At 34.5% G+C, this 23,593-nt stretch overlaps 1 protein-coding gene across 1 annotated transcript in view; it reads right to left on the bottom strand.

Moving 5' to 3' along the window:
* Positions 1-23,593, bottom strand: part of Enthd1 (ENTH domain containing 1) — a 109,692-nt gene that overhangs the window by 57,291 nt on the left and 28,808 nt on the right. The window contains exon 4 of the mRNA XM_076853329.2: positions 12,885-12,994. Coding sequence (XP_076709444.2) covers positions 12,885-12,994 — 110 coding nt within the window. The remainder of the gene's footprint in view (positions 1-12,884; positions 12,995-23,593) is intronic.

Here is a 23,593-nt window from a genome sequence, read left to right on the forward strand (position 1 = left end):
AGAAAGAAAGAAAGAAAGAAAGAAAGAAAGAAAAGAAAAAGAAAAATATTAACTGCTGGCAAGGATGGGGTTGGGGATGTGGCTCAAGTAGTAGCGTGCTTGCATGGCATGCGTGGGGCACTGGGTTCGATCCTCAGCACCACATAAAAATAAAGATATTGTGTTCACCTTAAAAAAAATAACTAAAAAAAAATGCTGGCAAGGATGTGAGGAAAAAGTTACACTCATACACTGTTGGTGACACTGCAAATTATAACCACTTTGGAAAGCAGTATGGAGATTCCTCAAAAGGCTAGGAATGGAGCTACCATAATACCCAGCTATCTAAATCCTTGATATTTATCCAAAAGGACTAAAATCAGCCTACTACAGTCATGCAGGCATATCAGTGTTCATAGCAGTGCAATTCACAATATCCAAGTTATGGAACCAGCACCAATGCCTGCCAACAGATCAATGGAAGTGGGAGGAATATAAATATATATATATATACATATATATTATTTATTGTCTTTCTCAGTCATAAAGAAGAATGAAATTATAGCATTTGCTAATAAATGGACAAAACTGGAGAACATCATGCTAAGTGAAATAAGTCAGACTCTTCAAGAGTCTAATGTTTTCTCTAATATGCAGAAGCTAAAGGAAAATTAGGGTAACAAAAGGTGGGGGAGATCCCATGAAAATAGAAGGAAGATCAGTGGAGTAGAGGAGGAAAACATAGGAAAAGAGAGAAACTGAAGAATGAAATTGCCAAATTATGCTATGTACATCTATGAATATATCAAAGTGATTTTCATTGTTATACATGTCTATTAAGCACCAGTTAAAAAATAATAATAAATAAATAGAAGACAGACCAACAGAGTAGAGGAAGGGGAATGGCAGAGGAGGTAGGGGAGGGAAAGAGGAAGTACTGATGACTGAAATGGAAGAAATTAAATTTCATGCATGTATGATTATGTCAAAATAACATTATAGTTATGTATAAAGATAATACACTAATAAAAATACTTTTTAAAAAAGAAATATGAACACCATGCAGCATTCCAAAAAGGGTTCCAATGAGAACAACTTCCATAAAGGGCTCTGTAGGGAAGAACAGGCTCTCGGGCTGGGGCTGTAGCTTAGTGGCAGAGTGCCTGCCTCACCTGTGTGAGGCACTGGGTTCCATCCTCAGTACCCAAAAAATAAATAAAGAGGGTTGGGGATGTGGCTCAAGCAGTAACGCGCTCGCCTGGCATGCATGTGGCCCAAATTCGATCCTCAGCACCACATACAAGCAAAGATATTGTGTCCGCCGAAAACTAAAAAATAAATATTAAAATTCTCTCTCTTAAAAATAAATAAATAAATAGATAGATAAATAAATAAAGATACTGTGTCCAACTACAACTAAAAAAAAATACTAAAAAAAAAAAAAAAGAAAGAAGAGTCTCTCTATCAAAACTCCTCTTGGAGAAACACAACATGTATCTCATTTTAAAGCTTAAAGAGATCTATGCTATGTACATATAGCATAGAATTTCATTGTTATATATGTCTATATATATAAACATATAACATCAAGGGTAAACCCCTTGATCTCCCTTCTATATATAAATATAAAGACTGACTCATTTCATCTAGCACCTGTCAACTGAAATGCCCTGAGTGCTGTGGTTCACAGAATGCTCCAAAGGAGAATGCTCCAAAGGAGAATGGCTCAAAGAACGGCTCAAAGGAGAATGGCTCACAGCAACCCTGAGCGGATCTCAGGTAGCCATACTCCCATTTCTGGGCCTCTGTTTTTCATCTCAGAAGTCAAAAGCAAGTAGCCTAAAGGTCCCTAGAGTTTATAAAATTTGGAGATTCAGCTTCCTCATCTTTTCTCTCTCTGGAGCTCTGCTCTGTCCCATTATTGTCAAGAGCTGCTTAAAGTCAAACTCAGAAGTTGGAACAAACCAAAGTTTCAAACCTCACACTGCCCAAGAGTTGTTTCCAGAGTCCTGGCTTTTCCATCCTACTTTCAGTTTTGATTTATCTCAGGCCAAGCAGATGACAGTGACGACTGCTGTAATTCTATGCAAAAGATGGAGGAAATCAATAATAACCACCAAAAAAAAAAAGGATATTTGGTGAAATTGGGCTTCTAGTCCTCCTGTTCACTTTATTAATTTATTCTGCTAGAAGAAAACACAGGCTCCAACATTCCAACACCCTGGTATAGACACTAACTTATTATGTGTAATTTTTTATTTTTAATTTTATTTTTATCATTTATCTCTACCTATTGTTCAATATAAGCAAATGGAAAATATAGGAATGAAACTAAAAATAAAGGGAAATTTATTATGTTAGAAGCCATGATTCAAATTAAAGGGGAAATGATGGTTTATTTAAAATATGATAGAGACAACTGATTATCATTTGTAAAAATAAAAATTTTAAAATGGTTATCTAATGTTCTCCATTTATCAAAGTAAACTTTTGGTGGATAAGATTTAAATGTTTTTAAATTAAAGCATAAAAAATAGGGGTTATTTCTTTAAAAATTGGAACAATTATACCCAATATTGCAATTCACTGATACATCCATATATGCACATAACAATTTGACCAATTGCATTCCCCAGTACCTCCCCTTTCCTTTATTTTTCCCTTCCCCTTGACCTCCCCCTTCTATTTTCATAAGATCCCTTGTTTGTTTTCTGTTTTTCTGTCTGCTTCCAAGAATGAGAGGAAATTAAAAACCCTTGACTTTTTGAGTCTAGCTTATTTCATTTGACGTGATGTTCTCTAGTTCTATCTAGTTTCTGCAAATGACATAATTTGTTGTTCTGTATAACTGAGTCAATCTCCATTGTGTGTGTGTGTGTGTGTGTGTGTGTGTCACACTTTATTTCTTCATGGATACAACTAAGCTGGTTCTATAACTTGGCCACTGTGATTGCATTGCTATAGACATGGGTATGACTTTAATTCTATGGGATAAATACCAAGGAATGGTATAGCTGAGCTGTATGGTGGTTCCATCCCTGGTCTTTGGGGAAACCTCCATACTGATCTCCACAGTGGTTGCAGTAATTTACAGTCCTACCAACAATGTGTAAGTGTTGCTTTCTCCCCTATCCTCACCAGTATTATTATTTGTATTCTTGATGAATGTCATTCTAACTGGAATGAAATAAAATCTCAGAGTAGTTTTGATCTGTATTTCCCTAATTTCTAAAGATGTTGAAATTTTCTCATATATTTTTTGGCCATTATATTCTTCTTTTGAGAAATGTCTGTTTAGTTCATTTGCCTTTTATTTACTGGGTTGCATTTTTTTAAGTTCTTCGTGTATTCTTGATATTAATCCTGTCAGAAGAATAGTTGGCAAAGATTTTTCTCCCATTCTATAGGTGCTTTATTCATGTTCTTTGTTTTCTTTGCTTGCAGAAGTTTTTTCATTTGATGACATCCCATTTATTAATGCGTATTTTATTTCCTGAGCTTAAGGGATCTTATTGAGGATTGTTGCCTGCATCCATTTGTTAGAGTGTTGACCCTGTTTTCTTCTAGCAGTTGCGAAGTTTCAAATCTAATTCCTAGGACTTTGATGCACTTTGAGTTTACTTTTGTGTAGGATAAGAAAGAGGAACCCAATTTCACCCTTCTACATATAGATATCCATCCAGTTTTCCCACCACTCTTGTTAAAAAGGTTTCTCTCCAACATTGTTTTTGTCACCTTTGTCAAGGATGAGATGACTGTATGAGTGTGGGTTTGTCTTTGCATTTTCTATTTTAGTGGTCTACATATCTGTTTTTATGGCAGTACCAAACTGATTTTGACACAATAGTTCTGTATATAATTTGAAACTGGGTATTGTTGATGCCTCTAGCATTGCTTAGAACTGCTTTCACTGTTCTGGATCTTTTATTTTTACATATGAATTTTAGGACTGTTTTTCCTTATTCTGTGAAGAATGTCAGTAGTATTTTCTTTTGAGGAATTAACTCAGTTGGTAGATTGTTTTGGCAATATGGCCATTTTAACAATATTAGTTTTACCAATGTAAGAACATGGGAGATCTTTCCATCTTCTAATGCCTTCTTCAATTTCTTTAGAGTTCTATAATTTTCACTGTAGAGGTCTTTCAGTGAAGGCAATTTCTTATAAAAATAAATATTCTTATATATCCAAGAATTTTTACTCCTCGTTATTTACACAAACATTTTGAAACACTTAGGTCCACACTAAAACCTGCACACAAATGTTTATAGCGGCTTTGTACATGATTGCCAAAACTTGAAAGCAACCTTCAATAGGCGAAGGGATGAACTGTGGTACTTCCAGACAATGGAGTATTATTCAATATTAAAAGGAAATGAGCCTCTAGTCCATAAAAAGATCGGAAGGAAACTTAAATGCATGTTACTATGTGAAAGAAGCCAGTCTAAAAGGGTATATACTATACAACTCCAACAATATAATATTCTGGGAAAGGTGAAACCACGGGAATAACAACAGGATCAGTAGTTTCTAAGGGTTGAAGGAAAGGAGGGAATTTGAGGTAATACATGAAGGACTTTTAGGGCCATGAAACTACTCTGTATAATACCATAATAGTGGATACATGTCATTTTCCTTTTGCTCAAACCCATAGAACATATAACATCAAGGATAAACCCTAGGACTGGGGTTGTAGCTCAGTGGTAGAGTGCTTGCCTAGCATGTATGAGGCAAAGGGTTTGATTCTCAGCATTGCATATAACTAAATTAATTAAATAAAGGTCCATCAACAACTAAAAAATATATTTAACAGAAAAAGAATGAATCCTAATGTAAACTATAGACTTTATGTGATTATGATATTTCACTGTAGGTTCACTGATTGCAACAAATATATTGTGCTGGTAGAGGATGTTTATGAGGGAGATTGTACATGTAGGAGGGATAGGTATAAGGAGAAAATTCTACTTTTTCTCAGTTTTGCTGTAAACCTAAAATGGCTCTAAAATATAGTCTGTTAAAAGAAAAAGAAAAAGAAAAGCCAAGGTGTCTTTTTACAAAGACTTAGAGTAAGGAAAGTCTTTCTAAGAATACTTACAATATAGATGTCATAAAGGAAAGACAGATGAATATGATTATACAAAAATTAAAGACTTCCATAGGCAAAAAAGCCATAAAAATCAAATGAAAAACTGAAAATTAATAGACGTAGACAATGGATTGACTCTTTAGTAGTCTGACAGCTCTGAAATTAATATGAAAGGGCCTGGAGATACAGTTCAACGGTAGAGTAAGCACTTTGTCAGGGTGAGGGCCTGGGTTCAGTCACCAACACCAAGAAAAAAAAAGGTAAGAAAAAGTTGAGAAACCAAATAGAAAAATAGGCAAAGAATATGAACAGAGTTCACAAGAAAAATAAGCATAAATGCCCAATAAACACATAAAAAATTGTTCAACCTTATATATAATTATAATAAAACAAAAATATTCTACCTCTCATAGTGACAAAGATGAAAACATCTGCCAAGACTCAGTATTTGCAAAGCTAACGAAGTCACTCTGACATAGTGTTAAAGATATAAATGGATGCAGCCCAGTTGGGCTGAGGATATAACTTAGTTGGTAGAGTACTTGCCTCGCATGCATAAGGCACTGGGTTCAATCCCCAGCACCCCCCCCCCATGCACACACACACACACACACACACACACACACACAAAATGAGTGCAATTGTGGAGTACGTAATTTGGAAGCACCTTTCAAAACCTAAAAATAAGTACTGATAAACTTTTAGTAGTTCTACTTCCAGGAAAGCAGCATAAAAATATATGTAAGTTTTTATTGCAACATTGTTTTTAATGGGCAAAACATGAAAAAATCCATAAATGACTACCAATAGGGAGTGATCAAATAAATTAAGATTTGTACATGAAGAGTACAACTCAGCTATATGTGCAGATATTGAAATACACTCATAATGCATACTTTAGTTAAAGAAGTCTGTTTTAGAATAGCATACAATGACTAGTTACATTTATTATGTAGAAAGATAACTAAGATATATTGCTTAGTCCTACGCAGGTTGCAGAGCAAAATATATTGAATGATTCCATTTAGGTAAAAGAAAAATGTGTTGACAAATTTCACCATGAAATTCATAAAAACAGCTAGTAACAGTCTCCTCTGAGAAGAGGAACTTAAGGAGGACAGAGGAATAAGGAGAAACTTCACTCTTCACTCTTTACTATTTTGTTTGGGCTTTTGTGATAAGTATTCATTAATTTAAAAAAAGTAATAAAAGCACAAACATGAAAGGACTTTTAAACATAAAGCAATGATGCAGCAAGGAGACAGGAATAATGAATTAACATAATTAGAATCAATATAATTTCCACTTCTCTAACAACTTTGATGAGTTCAAATTTTTGCAAATATTAGAAATAAATGCAAGAACAAAAAACGTATACTCTTCATTTAGCAAAATAATAAGCAGAAACAGTAGGAAATAGTCATTTATCATCTATCACAATCAATTTGGTAACTCACAACTAGGCTGAAAAATTTGGTCGGCTTTCATTTTGTGTAAACCACTTCACAGCATCCCTATCTGTTACTATGGAAACAACTGAGACCAGAAAAAAAAAATCACAATCTCATTGTTCAATCTCCTTGAAAAGAAAAAGAAGGGTTTTAAGGTGGTGAAAAAATACAAATAGCCTTATTAATTAACAAATTTAATAACAAAAGTTCTGGATAGTATGCACAGAGAAAACAGACCCCTGTCATAAATGTACTTTACCTAGTTTTGAAAGTATCATTTAAGCAATTATCTTCTGGTTTTGAAAGCTCTATTCTGTTAAAAATTTTATTTGTTGTTTTTAGGATGATTTTTCTTTCATTTGTAGAAAGAGAATAGTTAAAGAGGTTTCTATTTAAATTTTTAAAGATATTTTTAAGCAGCCCTCATTTTGTCTAAGAAATTGACAATTTCATTTCTTCCTATTCTGCATCAGGAAATGTGAGAATGCTAATGTAGATGCAGTAGCTCTCATGCAGTGCATCTGCCACAACAATTAGCTTTACTGTTCAACTTGCAAGGTTCAACTACAGGAGCAGACTACTGAAGAGGACATTACTGGATTGCATCAAATGTTCCAGATAGTAAGAAGAGATCCTGTACAGTCAGTAGGATGATGGGATATTGTGATGATATGGTCATACTTTGAAAAAGGAAAACCTAGTTCTTAAACTTCTTTTGAGAGAAGGGCACCATTTTTTTTCTCACTGATATAAGTTGTGGAATGATGTGATCACGGCTTCTTCTACAGAAAAAAAAAAAAAAACAACAAAAATAATCAGGACTTCAAGATTGATACCAAAACAGAAAGAAAGAAAGAAAAGTTGGCATTTTATGTCTTTGGCTCCAAAGCACACAGGATTTTTCAAGTCTATTTTTTATCTAAAAGTCATCAACAACAAATAGTCTAATTTCAAATTTAAATCAAAAGTCATTTTGATTTAATGTTTTATGTTTAAAAAACTATGCATTTTCAATCTGTGAGGTATTATATAATTAAGCAACAGTGAAATTTCAATTTTATGTACCTTTCTGAGCTGCTACAAAAGCAACTGACTCCAATACCTAATTGGGTTGGAGGAAGGGGTTGCAAACAGAAGGTCCAGAAAGAATTCCAACCTCCTTCATAGACATCATGTAATGAAATATTAAACAAAGCACTGAGCAGGAGGCCAAAGAAGCATCTTTTAACAGTAAAAGAAGTTAACATGCATAATTTGTTAGTCGTTTACTTCTTCATTAATGAAAATTTGTGAACTGAAGATTCAGTAATAAATAACACTAAGAAAGTTTCTTCTCTCTAGGAGCTTTCTTTTTAGTAGAAAAGACACAGCAAACAAACAAATGAATGAGAATTCCAGTCATAAGTGGAGGATATTTATAGTTGTTCTGGTCAGCTTTTTCACCATTTGACCAAAATGCCAAAATGCAAGAACAATTAGAGGAGGAAAAGTTTATTTAGGGGCTCAGTTTCAGAGGTCTCGGTCCATAGATGGCCAACTTTGTTCTGGGCAGGAGAGGAGGCAGAACACCAAGGCACAAGAGTGTGGGGACATGAAGATCAAGAAGCAGAGAGAGAAAGCGCTGCTCAACAAGGACAAAATATAAAACCCACAAGAATGCCCCTAGTCACACCCCACCTGCCTACAGTCCCCAAATTAATCCCTACTGGGATTAATGCATGGATTAGGTTAAACCTCTTGTAATGCAACATTTTCATCTCTAAACTTTCTTGCATTGTCTCACACATGAGCTTTTGGGAGACACCTAATCTAAACCTTAACAACAGTCAAGATGGTTCTACAGGTTCATTCTTTGGGGATACCTTCCTTCTCCTAATACAGAACAATTAAAGAGAAAATATAAATGTGAAAATTAAGAAGATAAGTCTTGTTTGAAATTAAGATTAACATCTTCATGGGAAAAAGCATGAACAGAAACACACAATGGTTAAAGCTGTGGACTCCGGGGGCTCTGAGTCCAGAAAAAGGCAGAGAAAACCAGGAACTCAACTCTGGAGGGGTATATACAGTGTAAAAGTATCCATTGAATACAGGCTTACTCCTTAAAATTATGTGCAGACACTGGGATCCCGTTTATGAAGGAGGCTGAAATAACCTGCCATAAATCAAAGTCTGGAATTGTGGCTTCTAAAAGTTACTACACTAGGTTAGGCAAGAGGACACAAACTTGTCCAGCAAGTAAATCATGGCATCCCATGGACAAGGCCCCAGATCTGCAATATCTAATATCAGCCAAAGAAATGAGGCTCAAGCTGCCTTGAGTGTGGTAAGGTTGTCCCAGTGGTCAGGAAGAAGCAAATGAAAAAAAAAAAGGAGAGAGAGGTAAGGGGACATATACACACAGATTTTAAAAGCTAGAGTCACTGAAGATGAGCTTATAATCCAATTTTGTAAAATAGAACTGAATTCATTCCAGAAAAAATGAAAATAATAAGTATAAAAAGTATTAAAATTAAATATGCTTAGAATCCTCAAAAAGATAATGAAAAGCACAATATTAACTTTATGGAATAAGAAACAGGAAACAGGAAAACAAAAAACAAAAAACACCTATTAGACCTGGGCGTTGTGGCACACACCTGTAATTCCAGCAGCCTGGGAGGCTGAGATAGGAGGATTGTAAGTTCAAAGCCAGCCTCAGCAAAAGCAAGGTGCTAAGCAACTCAGTGAGACCCTGACTCTAAATAAAACACAAAATAGGGCTGGGGATGTGGCTTAGCGATTGAGTGCCCCTGAGTTCAATCCCGGGTACCCCCGCCCCCGCCCAGAAAAAGGAGATATGAAATAAATATAAGTTAATATTAAAAATAAGCAATAAGAGATCCTGGAAATGAAAAATGCACTTATTGAAATAAAAAACTCACTGGACAGGAAGAATTCTGAGTAGGCACCAACAAAAGAAAAATAAGTTGAACTAGAAGATAGATTAAAGTGCAGCATGGAGGCAGGAGAAAAAATATTTTAAAAAGCAGTTGAAAAACATGAAAAAGGACAGATTAAATGATCTTATATTTAATAGAAATTAAGCAGAAAATTTTCAAAGAAATAGAGAAAAAGTAGCATTTGAAGAGCTATGTATCAGAAGATGCACAATGGTACATGCAAGTTCAAACAGAAGTAGGTATATGTCCGAAAAGGTCAGAGAATATTGAAAAAAGAACAGAACAGGTGCTGGTGCTGCTGGCTACCTCCCTTGGGATAAATGCTGACATAATGTAAGGGCAGGACACCAAAATAAGAAGAAAACCAATGAGACAGAGAGCTCTTCTGAACTGGTATATCTGTGTGTGAGTGGGGAAGTTGGTGTTGGCCTTATCCTAGGGCACAAGGTGGCTTGTGCAGAGGCAGGATAAATAAAGGAAGAAGCTGCAGGAACTGCCGGCACTCATCCACTGCCTTGGCACCTGCCTCCACACCCGCTGTGACTCAAAAGCTGTATTCAGAACTACCTTCTGGTTCCCACAGAAGCCCTAGGTGGGGAGGAGATGAGAAAACTTTGAGGGAGGATGATTCTTACCCCTTCCTTTTCTACTCCCCAGTCATGTTTACAGTTTAGGAAGCATCTCCTCTAAGGCCTCCTCTTCTTGGGGTACTAAGATAAAGACTTATCCTGAATCCTTGAACCTGAAGTGGGGCATGATTAGCTCTGGTCCTTCTTGGAGGGTGAGGAAAGACGTGCAGCCCACCCAAAGTCCATTTTCCCATTTCCCACTTAAAGCTGACAAGCTGATACTGACTAGGATTTAGCCTTTAGCAATCCTAGACAGACCAGCCAATAGCTCTAGGGGGTAACCAGTCCATTGAGAAGCATAACTATTTCAAAAGGAAAAAACTGAATCTCAGATTTCATTTGAAACACAACATTAGAAAAGATGGACCAATAATTTAAAATAACTTTAATAAAAATACTGAAATAAATATATAAAAATATTGAATAGGAAGAATATATGAAGACTGAAACATATTAAATATAAAAGCAGAATAGTTAAAATAAAGAACATAGATGGACTAAATAATGGGATGAATATATTAAACTGGAGGATCAAGATGGAGAAACTCATTGAAGAAACAGAAAACAATCAGGGAGCAAAAACTAAAAAGTGAAGTTAAGAGATATGAAGACAGAAAGAGAATTACTAAAATATCCATATAGCAGGAGTCCAAGAAAGAAAAAAATAAACAGTAGGAAGCATTTAAAAAAAAAGAGATAACAATCTCAGAATTAAAGAGATGACAGAATTTTTTGCACTGAAAACCTCCATGGATGACAGGGAAGAAAGAGAAAACCTAAACTTAAGCATATTTGACAGTCACAGGCAAAAAAATAATAATAAATAAATTACAGAAATTATGGAGATGTAACCATGGATTAGGCAGAGTTCTTAGATAAGACACCAAAAGCATGATCCACAAATGAAAAAACTTGGTACATTGGGCTTCGTCAAATATTTAAATTTTTTCTCTATGAAAAATATTGTTAGAAAAGATAAGTTGGGGGAAAAAAAAGAAAAGATAAGTTGGGTTCAGTGGTGTACACCTATTATCCCCTACTCAGGAGGCAGGAGGATCAAAGTTCAAGGTCACTGTGGACAACTTAGTGAAACCCTGTCTCAAAATTAAAAAAGAGAAAAACTGGGTTGCAGTTCAGTGGTAGAGTGTTTGCCCACCATGTGTGATATCATAGGTTCAGTCCCCAGCACTGAAAATTAAAAGATAAGCCACAGACAGGAAGGAAATACATGCAGATCACATGTCTAGCAGAGGACCTGTATCAGAATATATGAAAAGTTCATAAAACTCAATGGTAAAAAAGAATTCAAGTAGAAAATGGGCAAAAGACTTGAAGATGTATTTTACCAAAGAGAATTTATAATGAGCTGAATAAGTACATTAAAAAATGATCATCATCATTAGGCATTTTAGAAACGCAAATTAAAAGCACCCTGAGATATCACTATAAACTTGTTAGTCACAGATAAAATTAAAATACTGGTAATACCAAAAGCTGTGGATGCAGAGGAACTGGATCTCTCATACATCGCTGGTGGGAATATAAAATGGTACAGTTTCTTATAAAACTTGGTACTTACTTATTATACAACCCAACAGCCACACTCTTGGATATCTATCCTATAGATATGAAAACTCCACACCAAAAATCTATACATAAATATTCATAGCAGCTTTATTCCTAAGTAGCCAAAACCCAGAAACACCTAAATAATCTTCATGGGTGAATGACTGAACAAATTCTGGTAGGCCTTTATAATGTGATTTTACTCAGCAATAAAATGGAATAAATTACTGATATGTGCAACAACCTGAATGGATGTCAAGAGGATTACATTGAGTGAAAAATTCAATCTCAAAAAGTTATTTACTATCTGATTCCATTTATATAATATAAATTACATAAATAAACAACAAAAACTATATAGAGATGGAGGAAAGATTAGTTACTGCTAGAGGATAAGGTTGGGGGTGTGGAGTGGGTAGCATTAGGGACTACTGTGGGGTTGGAATAGTTCTATATTCTTAGTGTGGTGCTAGTTACACAAATCTGTATAGGATAAAACTGCACAGAACCAAATACAAAAATACAAGTTAAAAAAATATTGAATACTGAATTTAATAACAAACTAAACATCAAATAAGGTCTATAGTCTAGTTAACACTAACATGCCCATGTCTGTTTCCTAATGTTGGCATTTACATCAGCTGTAAAAGGTGTCGACTCAACACTAGGGGAAGCTGGATGCTGGGAACTCTGTATCGTTTTTGTAATTTCCTGTAAGTTTACAATAATTTTGTAATAAAAAGATATTTAAATGAGTAGGAAAAGATAAACTACTCAGTAAATTAAATATTGCCTATCCACAGGGCACAAATAAAATAATATATGGTATAATAAATACATAGTAAAGTTCTAGAGGAATAAGGACCTCAACTCTTAGGGGAAAATACAAGAGATTTTGATTATAACAGGAGAAGGAAAAATTTCTTAAGATGTTTTTTAAAGCATAAAGGGAAACTTCGTAATTTGTCCTTATTCATATTTAAAACCCTGTATAATAAAAAATACCAAAAACAAAGTGAAAAGACAAGCACATGACTCTGGGAAGGCAAGGAAACAGGCATCCTTCTCAGAGGAATGCAGCCCTGCAGATATCTTGGTTTCAGCCCGAGAGACCAGGGTCAGACTTCCAACCCACAGAACTGGCAGTCTAACAAATGTGTGGTGTTGTGGGCACAAAGTTTTTGGTAATTTGTTACAACAGCAAAAAGAATCCACAGCAGTGACTTACCTCTGTTGATTTCCAAGAATTTATCCTGAGTGGTAGAATTTCCTGGGACAACACCGTGCCAGCAGGCGACTGCATGTGTTGGTGCAGCTCTTGTTTCAATCCTGCTTTTTCTGTCAACGACATAAAGCTAATATTTTACTTCAGCAAAAAAGAGTAATGTTTTTGTATGAGTTCATAATTTTTAATTGCTTCTCAAGATTCATTCTGCCTACAACAGACTCCAGAATGGCAATATGTAAATCAATGGTTGTGCAACTGATGTGATTCTGCAATCTATATATGGGGTAAAAATGGGAGCTCATATCCCACTTGAATCAAAGTGTGAAATATGATATATCAAGAACTATGTAATGTTTTGAACAACCTACAATAAAAATTAATTAAAAAAAAAAAAAGATTCATTCTGCCAACTAATACATCTGCCAACATGTACTTAGAGTATTAATCACTTGTTTATAAATGGATACTTCGGAATGATTTAAAAAATACAATTTAAATTCTAGCCCTTTCCCATATCAATTACTGACAGTAAAAGAAGGTCACATGTACCCATTCTAGGTCATCATATTACTATATGCAATAAGAAGTAAAAGAAAGCTATCTTCAACTGGTATATACACAATTGGGGGTTCATAAAGATTTCCCAGGTGGGGACAAACCCTTTTAAAGCAATCACCTTACATATCCAAAATGCTTGCTTATATTCTTTCCAAAAACCCATCTGTCTGAGGACACAACTGCATAGAGGCTGCAGGCTAGGCCTTCTCCCCATCATATTCATAATCAATTTATCCCCACTTTACAAAAGAAAGACATGTCCCTTCATTCATTTTATTAAACTGCAAAGCATAAGAACTTCTATGGTGACAAACAACAGTCGGGGGAAAAACACTGCGTTAGGGAGGACTCCTTTATCAAGGCCCAAAAAACCCCAGCATCCTGTCTCACAGATATTCTTTTAATGGCAAAGCATGCCACAAATAACAGGGTGTTTGGTCCATACAGGTGTTTGGTATTCAGATATACAGTATTAAAGTATGGGGCAGCAGGACAGGTGACAAGTTTCACTTGATGTCTTTGTGATTTTCATCTCCCAAATACTGTGAAACAATGTATCATCCCTAAGGAAGAGATCACTGAGAGCACAGTAAATGAAAGCCTGGGGCAGGATCCTTATGTCATCAACACAGAGAACTGTGACAAAGCTCCAAGCCTGAGTTCTCCACCTTAGGATCAGAACTCAGTAGTGTGAAGGTAATCAGAACAATGTCTATTTTTACATTTATTCAAATAAATATATATTTTATGGGAAAACAAAACTTTAAATCCAACTTGGCTCGTTGTTTTAGACAATGAGAGTTGGCTTTGTCAACTAGGTTATATGATAGGTACTTTCCAAAAATTAAATGAACCAAATCTGCAGTTCTGAAGAGTTGACAAAAATATATTTAAACCACATGCTACAATAAAATCACTTTATCAAAAAATTATTGTATTGACAGGTATATTGCAATTAACATTTTTATTTTCCCAGTTTCTGAGTATATTAAGTTAAAGTAAAGTATAATAGGCTTAATTAATAGTTATTTGGTAAATTTTAGTAACATTTTGGGGTTTACTTCCGAAATTAAGAAATTACTCCTAATGACTATTTTAACAAAACTTTTTTTAAGGAAGATGCTTCAATTCTTTGCTTTCAATAACTGAAAAAAGACTTAGTTAATAGTCAACAAGAGATGAAAAATGTTTTTATAATAAATATATAATTTTGATATATTACTCTGAAGGAATTCATAAAACTAACAGTACTATAATAAAGCACCTTCTAGTCCCACCTATAATTCATATGAACAAGTTTTTATAGTATTTGCATCTATAAAAATAAAAAACAGAATTTATGCTGAACCCTGATTATATCTATCAATAAGTAATATTCATATGTAGGTAAAGGAATAATCCCATGAATCTCATAAAAGCATGCATTTCCAATAAAAGTATATTCTTTATGTTTGGTAAATATTATATATGTTTGATAGTTTTTACAATGCATTCACATGGTTTTGACAGATTGTGGTTGTGTACTAACAATAACTGTAATAAGAAATCAATCTAGAAGGAATATTTTATCACTTAAAAACCTTTGCTCACAGAAGATTTTGAAAAATAATTTCAATTTATGTGCATATTTGATGTGAAAAGACTTTGAGCACAAAAACAGCTTATATAAGCATAAGATTTGGAAAGGAATGTGGAATAAAACTATGACTTCAAGGAAAAAAAGAGAATGATGTTAAAATTTCCAGCAGATAAAGACTTCTTGTGTTGTTTTCAAATGAATGATTATAGGTACCAATCCCAATGGTATTTAGATTCCCTTAGATACTCTTGAGTAAAACTTAGTCCAGTTTATTTTTCTTTTTTTCTGTCTTTAATGTCAATATTTATAATATGCCAGAATTATATCCTTTGAAGTTATTCATTCTTATAAAATTCCACATCAATCTAAAAATGTACGAGGAGATACATAATTTTTCAAAATCATTTTAGGAATTATACAAGAAAAATACTTCAAAAAGCAATGGTATGAGACATGGTCTTTGCCCTCAAAAAAAACCTTAGAGCCTGAGTGGAAAGATAAGATTAGCATACAGACTTATAGGAAACAATGAGAAGAATTATATAATGAACTTTCTTGAATGAACTAACTGTAAGAAGAACCTGAAACAAGAAGTAAATTTGAACAAGGTTTTGAAGGCTGGCTAGGATTCCAACCACTGTAAAGGAAGAGAAAAATTATTCCAAGCAGAGGGAACTATGGGCAAAAAGAGCAAGTTATGCATATATCAGGGATACTGAGGAAATAACAAGAACTTTTATTTATGGCTGTAGCTTTTCATATTGTTGCAACCTCACATGAAAATGAATAATTAAAATGAGCTTATTTGGGGCTTGGGTGTATAAACACTGGCAAACAGTGGTGACTGGGGCTTAACTCATTCATCTTCTTTCCATGGATTTAATCAGGAGGCGTATTATTGTCCCTTTAGCATTCAGCACCAAAATTCTCTGTGAGATGATATGGACTTAGGGTTAGACATTAGGGAAGCAGATTTAATAACATTTTCAAAAGGCCAATTTTAAAGAAAATTGTTAGAGAAACTGAAGAATAGCAAGAATTATGAAAGAAAAATATCTTGCATCTTTGGGGATGCATTTTGGCCTAGAAGAACTAAAATGTAAGAAACCTATCTTACAGTGCAAGAAGGAAGGCAGTTAGCACATAGTTAAGTCTATAGAAAGTCATTCTTTGTATTTATTTAATTTTTGCCATCAGCTAAACACTGGAAGTGAGTGAGGTGTGCTTAGTAAGATTAGATGACAATACAACATTTCTGGATTTTCAAAAGAAATGAAAGGGGAGGACACAAATTTAGTTCCTTAGCAGAAATAAAGTCCCTCTGACATCAAACCAAGTGAGAAACCTCAGAGGAAAAGAAAGTAAAGACCCTGCAGGAAATGGTGCTGTGGGGTGTTCAAAGATGAGTACCCAGATATTGAGGTCCTAAGCATGGAGTAGAAACTATCTAAAGAGAAGCTATAGCCCTGTTGAGCCTGCACCATTCAGATAATACCTCAAGGCAGAACTGGCAAACCCTGCGATAGATCTTAGATGAGATATCAAACTGACAGACTGTCAGACATGTGCAACGCAATAGTGTGTTTTGGAACTGAAATGCTCCACAAAATGAACAAATTTCCAAGCTGTTACATTTATTATTTAACATCTGATTAACATTGTTGCTATGGATTGACAGTACCCTTTCAGGTATCATTTAAGTAAATTAAGTCATTTACTTAAAATATTTTTGTTTCTTATAATAGACAATGTACCCCATAATGGAAAACATTCAGTGGGCTGATGGAGAACTGATAAGATATAAATGTAAAGTCCCCCAGTGATTAAGTTTATATCTAATTTTTGCAGAATCAGAAGTTTAGAAGAAGTTGACTCCAATTTCATTGTCTCAGAGCATAATTACACAAAAGTACCTTCAGGTAACTGGTATTTGTTCTATTTTTTAAACTTTTATTTTGTCATAATTTCAAAATACAGAAAAGTTACAAGAATACAAAAATAAAATCCTATATACTCATCATCCAGATCACCAATTATTAACGTTATACCTCCTTGCTTTATCCTCTATTCTCTGTTTCACTATGAACACATATTATTGATGTCCTGTATTTTATATCTGTTGCAGGTTGGGCTTCCCAGGATACACTCTTAAGACTCATATTTCTACATGGGGGATTCATTAGGAAGTGCTCTTGGAAACAATATCCATGAGGACTGAGGCGGGCAGGACTGGGTTGTGATGTGATTATAAGAAAGGGCTTAGCCAATCCTTCTGGAAGCAGAGAGACTGGAATATCTCTTCACAGTTGTCTTGCCTGGAAGCAAGGGGGCTGGACCATATCCAGAAGTCATTGGATGTAGGTTTCCTCAAGAAGGAAGAATGACCTTGGGCGAATAGGCTGTCTTTGGCTGTCAGGAATTCTTGAAGAAGAACTCAGCCACCAACCTTCCCAAGCTGGGGGAATGAGTACCTTAACCTTGGCAGAGTGAAACTGGGGTGTAGCTCAGCATTAGAGCACTTACCAAGCATATGTGAGGATCCTCAGAACCAGAAGGGAAAAAAAGAAAAAAAAATTATGACAACAATCTTACATGGAAACAGATGGTCTATACCCAAAGGACTTTAAAACAGCATACTATAGTGACGCAGCCACATCAATGTTAATATAGCACAATTCACAATAGACAAACTGTGGAACCAACCTAGATGCCCTTCAATAGATAAATGAAAAATAAACTGTGGTATATATACACAATGGAATATTACACAGCAATAAAAGAGAATGAAAATATGGCATTTGCAGGTAAATGGATGGAGTTGGAGACTATCTTGCTAAGCGAAGTAAATCAATCCCCAAAAACCAAAGGCCAAATGTTTTCTCTGATAATTGGATGCTAATCCATAATGGGGGGAATGGCATGGGATGAGTGGAGGAACTTTGGATTGGGCAAAGGGGAGGGATGAGAAGGGATGGAGCATGGGGATAGGAAAGATGGTGGAATGAGTCAGACATCATTATTCTAGGTACAGGTATGATTGCACGAATGGTGTGAACCTACTTTGTACCAGAGAAGTGAAAAATCTTGCTCCATTTGTGTACAATGAATCAAAAGCATTCTGCCATCATGTACAATTAATTAGAATAAAAATAAAAATAAGCCGGGTTATAGCTCAGTGGTAGAGCTCTTGCCTACCATGTGTCAGGCATTGGGTTCAATCCTCAGTACCACATATAAATAAAGAAATAAAACAAAGGTTAAAAAATAAAATTAATAAAAATTAAGAAACCTTCCACAGAAGTTATCAAAGCATATGATTACTGGCACAAAATCAGACATGTATATCCCTGGAAAAGAACAGACAACCTAGGAATAAGTCCATATATTTACAGTCAACTGATCTTCAACAAAGGTGCCAAGAACACACAAGAGGAAAGGACAGTTTCTTCAGTAAATGATCCCAGGAAAATTGGATATTCACATGCAGAATAATGAAATTGGACTCTTATTTCACTCCACATACAAAAATCAACTCAAAATGGATTAAAAATTTCAACATAAAACTACCAGAGAAGAAACTAGGGGAAAAGCTTCTCAGGGCTGGGGTTGTGGCTCAGTGGTAGAGCGCTCGCCTAGCATGTGTAAGGAACTGGGTTCGATCCTCAGCACCACATAAAAATAAATAAATAAAATAAAGTCTTTTCATCTACAACTAAAGAAAAATATTTAAAAAAAATTTTTAAAGATATTTGTCTAAATTTTCTTCTAAACATTTTAAAATTTTGCTTTTTTACCTTTAAGTCCTTATTTCAAATAGAATTTTTTTGTATGCCTGTTATGAGGAAGAGTCCTGATTTCATTTTATTCAATACAGATAATTATCCCACTATTATTTACCAAGAAGTTCATATATCATCTCAATAGTCCACGCACCTATCCTGCATTGAAACCACACTGTGATAACATAGTTTTAGTGTGATTATTTAGAAAGACAAGCCCTTCACTTTAGTCTTTTCCAGGAATGTCTTGTCTATTTTTGATCTTTTGATTTTTTCCAGATTAATTGCATTGTCAGATATCAAATTCATTTTATGTTTTTGTTACAGGGATTGAACCCAGGGGATCTTTACCACTGAGTTTCATCTCCAAATCTTTATTTTTTGAGAAAGGGTCTTGCTAATTGCTGAGGCTGGCCTCCAACTTGTGATTCTCCTGCTTCAGCCTCCCAAGTTGCTGGGATTACAGACATGGGCCACTACACCTAGCTTTCTTTTTTTTTTTTTTTTTTAATTAATTTTTATTGTAGGTTGTTCAAAACATTACATAGTTCTTGATACACCTAGCTTTCAAATTTAAATTTACAATCCTTTCTTGGATTTGATTGTAACTGCACTGAATTAGCAGTTCCCAATTAGGGGAAATTTTGGTCCCCAGGGGACATCTGGCCATGTCTACAGACGTTTTTAATTCTCACATCAGGAAAAGATGTGTGCTCATAGAGTCCAGTGGGCAAGGGCCAAAGATTAGATTTATTCCTAAGTAGATCATGATTTTTACTTATTACAAATGGTGCCTTTTAAAAAATGATATTTAATATTTGTATCCAATATTTAGAATATAACTTGATTTTATACTTTGATGTTCTAGCCAGCCATTTTACTAAAACTCCTATTGTTTTTAATGTCTGTCAATCTTTTCAAGTTTTATATATACAAGTCCTATCATCAGCAAATGATATTTGTTTCTTCCATTCAATACTTACAATTTACCTTCTGTTACTTGTTTTACTGTTATGGGTGAAACTTCTAGTACAAAGCTGATTTAGCAAGAATAATGGTAATGCTTTTCTTCTACTTGATTCCAAAGAAATACTTTCATATTCTAATACATGGAAATTTTTAACTTCTATTTTTTTCTTGTCTCCAAATTTAATTGCATTTTGGTAAAAATTTGAAAAAGTGGTCTGCATATGATAGATTTTTTTGAAATGTAAAGAGTTTCCTTACAGCATATATGTTATCAATTAAAAATGCAAATTTTTGAAAATGTTTGATGAACTTTGCCTATCAACAGTTGAAAGAGATGTTTTGAACATCTATTTTGACAATAGATGTCTTAATTCTTTTCTATATTTCTTCCAACTTTTGCTCATACAATTCAAACATAAATAAATTTATCTTCTTGGGAATTGAACATTTTATCTTTGTATGATATTAATACAGCCATACCAGCTTTCTTTTAGTTAGAATAAGCCTCAGTTATCCTTTTTCATCCATTTGATTTCAACCTTGATGTGAACTTTCAACATACATCAGAATTTCTTTTCCCCCAATTTGATAATCTCTGCCTTTTAACAGATGAATTTAATTTACTGATAATTATTGTGATTAATATATTCGACTTATTTCGATCATTTCACTTTTTTATTTCCATTTGCACCATTTTATTCTTCTTTTTATTCTCACTCCATTTTTTCTTGCCACTTATTTAGAATTTATACATTCTATTTCTCTTCTATCTTGAAAATTTATCCTTAAAAGTCTATTCTTAAAAGTTTACAGTTAAGTAATACTTTAAATCTTCTTTCAAAATATACAAAGACCTTTGGAATACAATTCTGTAAACCAGCCCAACTTATATGTCATGGCCACCAACTGTTTCAGATATCTTTTTTTTACTCAAAAATTAAACATTAATATTTTATAGAGAAACTATTTACTTATCATTCTCTCTCTTCCAACCAATCACCTACTATTTTCTTCTTTTTGAACATATTTTTGGACATATTATTATTTCAATGGTATTGCTCACTCCTATGTTTTTTCCAAATTTAATAATTCAGTCCTAATAATTCCTTGATATGATTATATCCTTTTTAATTTAAATATTTAAATGCATAGTGGCTTCATATTTTACTTTTCCAATGTCTACCATCTTTGGGAAACCAAAGATGTTCTTTGTTGCTTACTTTCTGCTGGTGTGGTGATACTGGATGATAATCTCATTGCTTGATTTTTAATTGGTGAAAGTCCCGTGACCCTAACTTGTGCACTGAGTCTGCTGTCTTCTGCAAAAAACTGAGATCACTTCAACCCCTTTTGAGGGCCTGGGTTCAGCCCAGTAATCCAAGGCTTTTGTTCCTAATATTCAAGGCAGGACCCAAATTCACTTTCTTAACTTCTTATGTCCTGAAGTAACTCAATACCTAAAGCTTCTCACAGGCATCAGCTCCAAGTTACTCTGGTTCCAGTTCATGTGTTCTGTTCTTATTTCATTTACTTATTTAAATATGTTAGTTGGCCTTTTGTCACTGTGACTAAAAATCCTAATAAGAGCTGCTTAGAGGATGAAAAGTTTATTTGGGCTTGCAGTTTCAGAGGTTTGGCTCATGGTCAACCAACTCCATTGCTCTGGGCCCAAGGTGAGGCAGAACACATGGCAGAAGGGCATGACATAAGACAGCTGTTCAGTTCATGGCAGCTAGGAACCAGAGACAAGATATAATCCCCAAGAGCATGCCCCACCCCATGTCCCACTTCCTTCAACCAAACCCCACCTGCCTACAGTACGCCAACAATTAATCCATTCGATTAGATTACAGATCTCATAATCTAATTATTTCACCTCTGAACATTCTTGCACTGCACTATGAGCTTTTTAAGGATATCTCATATCCAAACCATCACATTAAAATCTTTGGAAGAAAAGATCCTTGGAGAATTCTCATAGCTCTTATGGGGCAACAATGCCTCAGATAATGTTGTCATTTGCAGCTTTTGGCTATTGTGCAATAGAGGGAGCTCCTAGTTAATTTTATTGCTAGAAGTAGCCCTTTAATATTGTTAACTTAAAAATAGCATGTAGTACACTGTTTTTTATAAAAATAACTTCTAACTACCCATCTCTCAATGCCATCCATCTCTCTATATGTATGCTTGCCTAGAATTATGTTCACCCTACATTTATGATGACTAATAAGTAATGAGGTTGGAAGTAACTGATTCTTTATAATACGGTTATATTGTTTTTACAAGAATAGAATGATCTTTCTGATAAAAATCAGGAGACCAAAAGCAAATATTCCAAGATGTTAATAATGGTTGGTTTGAGGTCAGAGAATATAAATTTCTGGATTTTTTTCTCTTTCGTACAATCTTACTTTTAAATTTAAAAAAAAATCAACTTCTTGACATTCATAAGTGCAAATGTTTTAGTAGCAACCACAACTTCAATTATAAGCCCTGTCATCTTGTCCACATGTGATAAGCCAACCCAGTATGACTCTATATCAACTGTTAGTACAAAGTTAACTGTAGGAAGTAGCAACACACCATTAGGAGTGTGAATTATACAAGCCTGACAACAACCTCACAATATAACTTTTGGTTCAGTAGCAATCATATGCTATTTGCAGGAAAATAAAATATTTCCATGATGAAGAATGCTATTACATTTAATGTAGCCCAGAATAATCCTTCTTAGTATAGAAAAAGCTGTACTGCAAATAATAGTACCACTAAAGAGCTCTTTATGGAAAATTAGATGACCAACATGGGTAATGTTTTGCTGGTCTAGTTGTAAGCAATGTCTCTGGAGATAGTTTTAATAATAATTACTGCCTCTAAGAAAAGAGACTATCTCTGATGCATACAGCTCAGAGAAGCTAAGTTGTAATTGTGCTTTTTGTAGTTTTCTTTTTTGCCATCAAGCAGCAATTATTCTTCAGCTCATCTCTTCCTTCAAAATAAAAATCATCCATACAAAAACCACCCAAGCTATCTACCCAAATTAAAATTTGGGGAAAACATTCAGGAATGGCAGGGGGTGGTGGCAGTGGTGGTGATGTGTTTATAAAACCTTCTTCAAAGTACCTCTTTTCCCTTGCTAATTTACCAAAGAAGCTAGGCGCAGCTGTCTCAGCTCTAGATCCCAAAGCCTGGGATTCAGATTTCTAGCAATGCATTCAATTTTGCATTCCACTGTAACTAATGTAGAAACATCTTTAAATTCCTTCTGATGGAAATTTACCTGTAAGATACCATCTCTCATCTCTTTTTCTCTAACTCAAATGCTGGTGTCATTTTCAATTTCTCCCTTTCTTCTCCAATATGTTGTCCACTTACCCTATGGCCTTTCCATATGCTGAGCTATCTTTAAACATTACTGTTCCCTCATTTCCATAACCCTGCAGTAGGTCCTATGCCTGGACTAAAACAAGTTTCTCACAAAGCTTCCCTCCAATTCCTATCTTCTTCTATTCACACAAAGCAGTAAGGATTATCTTCAATCAACAGCTGTTTTCAGTAATAAGAAAGCTAAGTTGTGTGACTAAGTTAAACCCCCTTCTGTTCTTCAAGGCCTACAATGGTTCCTTGTCCTATCAAATTGAAATTTATAAATACTGTTTATTGTGTCCTTTATGAATTCCTCTAAGAACTCTAAACTATCTGCACGTTTTTTGTACCTATTCAAGTTTATAGTTTTTAGTCTATTTAGTCAAACCACCAGATATTACCATTTTTAACCCATTTTTTTGCTTGTATTATTTTCCACTATGATATAGACTATTTGT

This window comes from Callospermophilus lateralis, chromosome 4 (genome assembly GCF_048772815.1).
Source record: "Callospermophilus lateralis isolate mCalLat2 chromosome 4, mCalLat2.hap1, whole genome shotgun sequence".
Lineage (NCBI taxonomy): Eukaryota > Metazoa > Chordata > Mammalia > Rodentia > Sciuridae > Callospermophilus > Callospermophilus lateralis.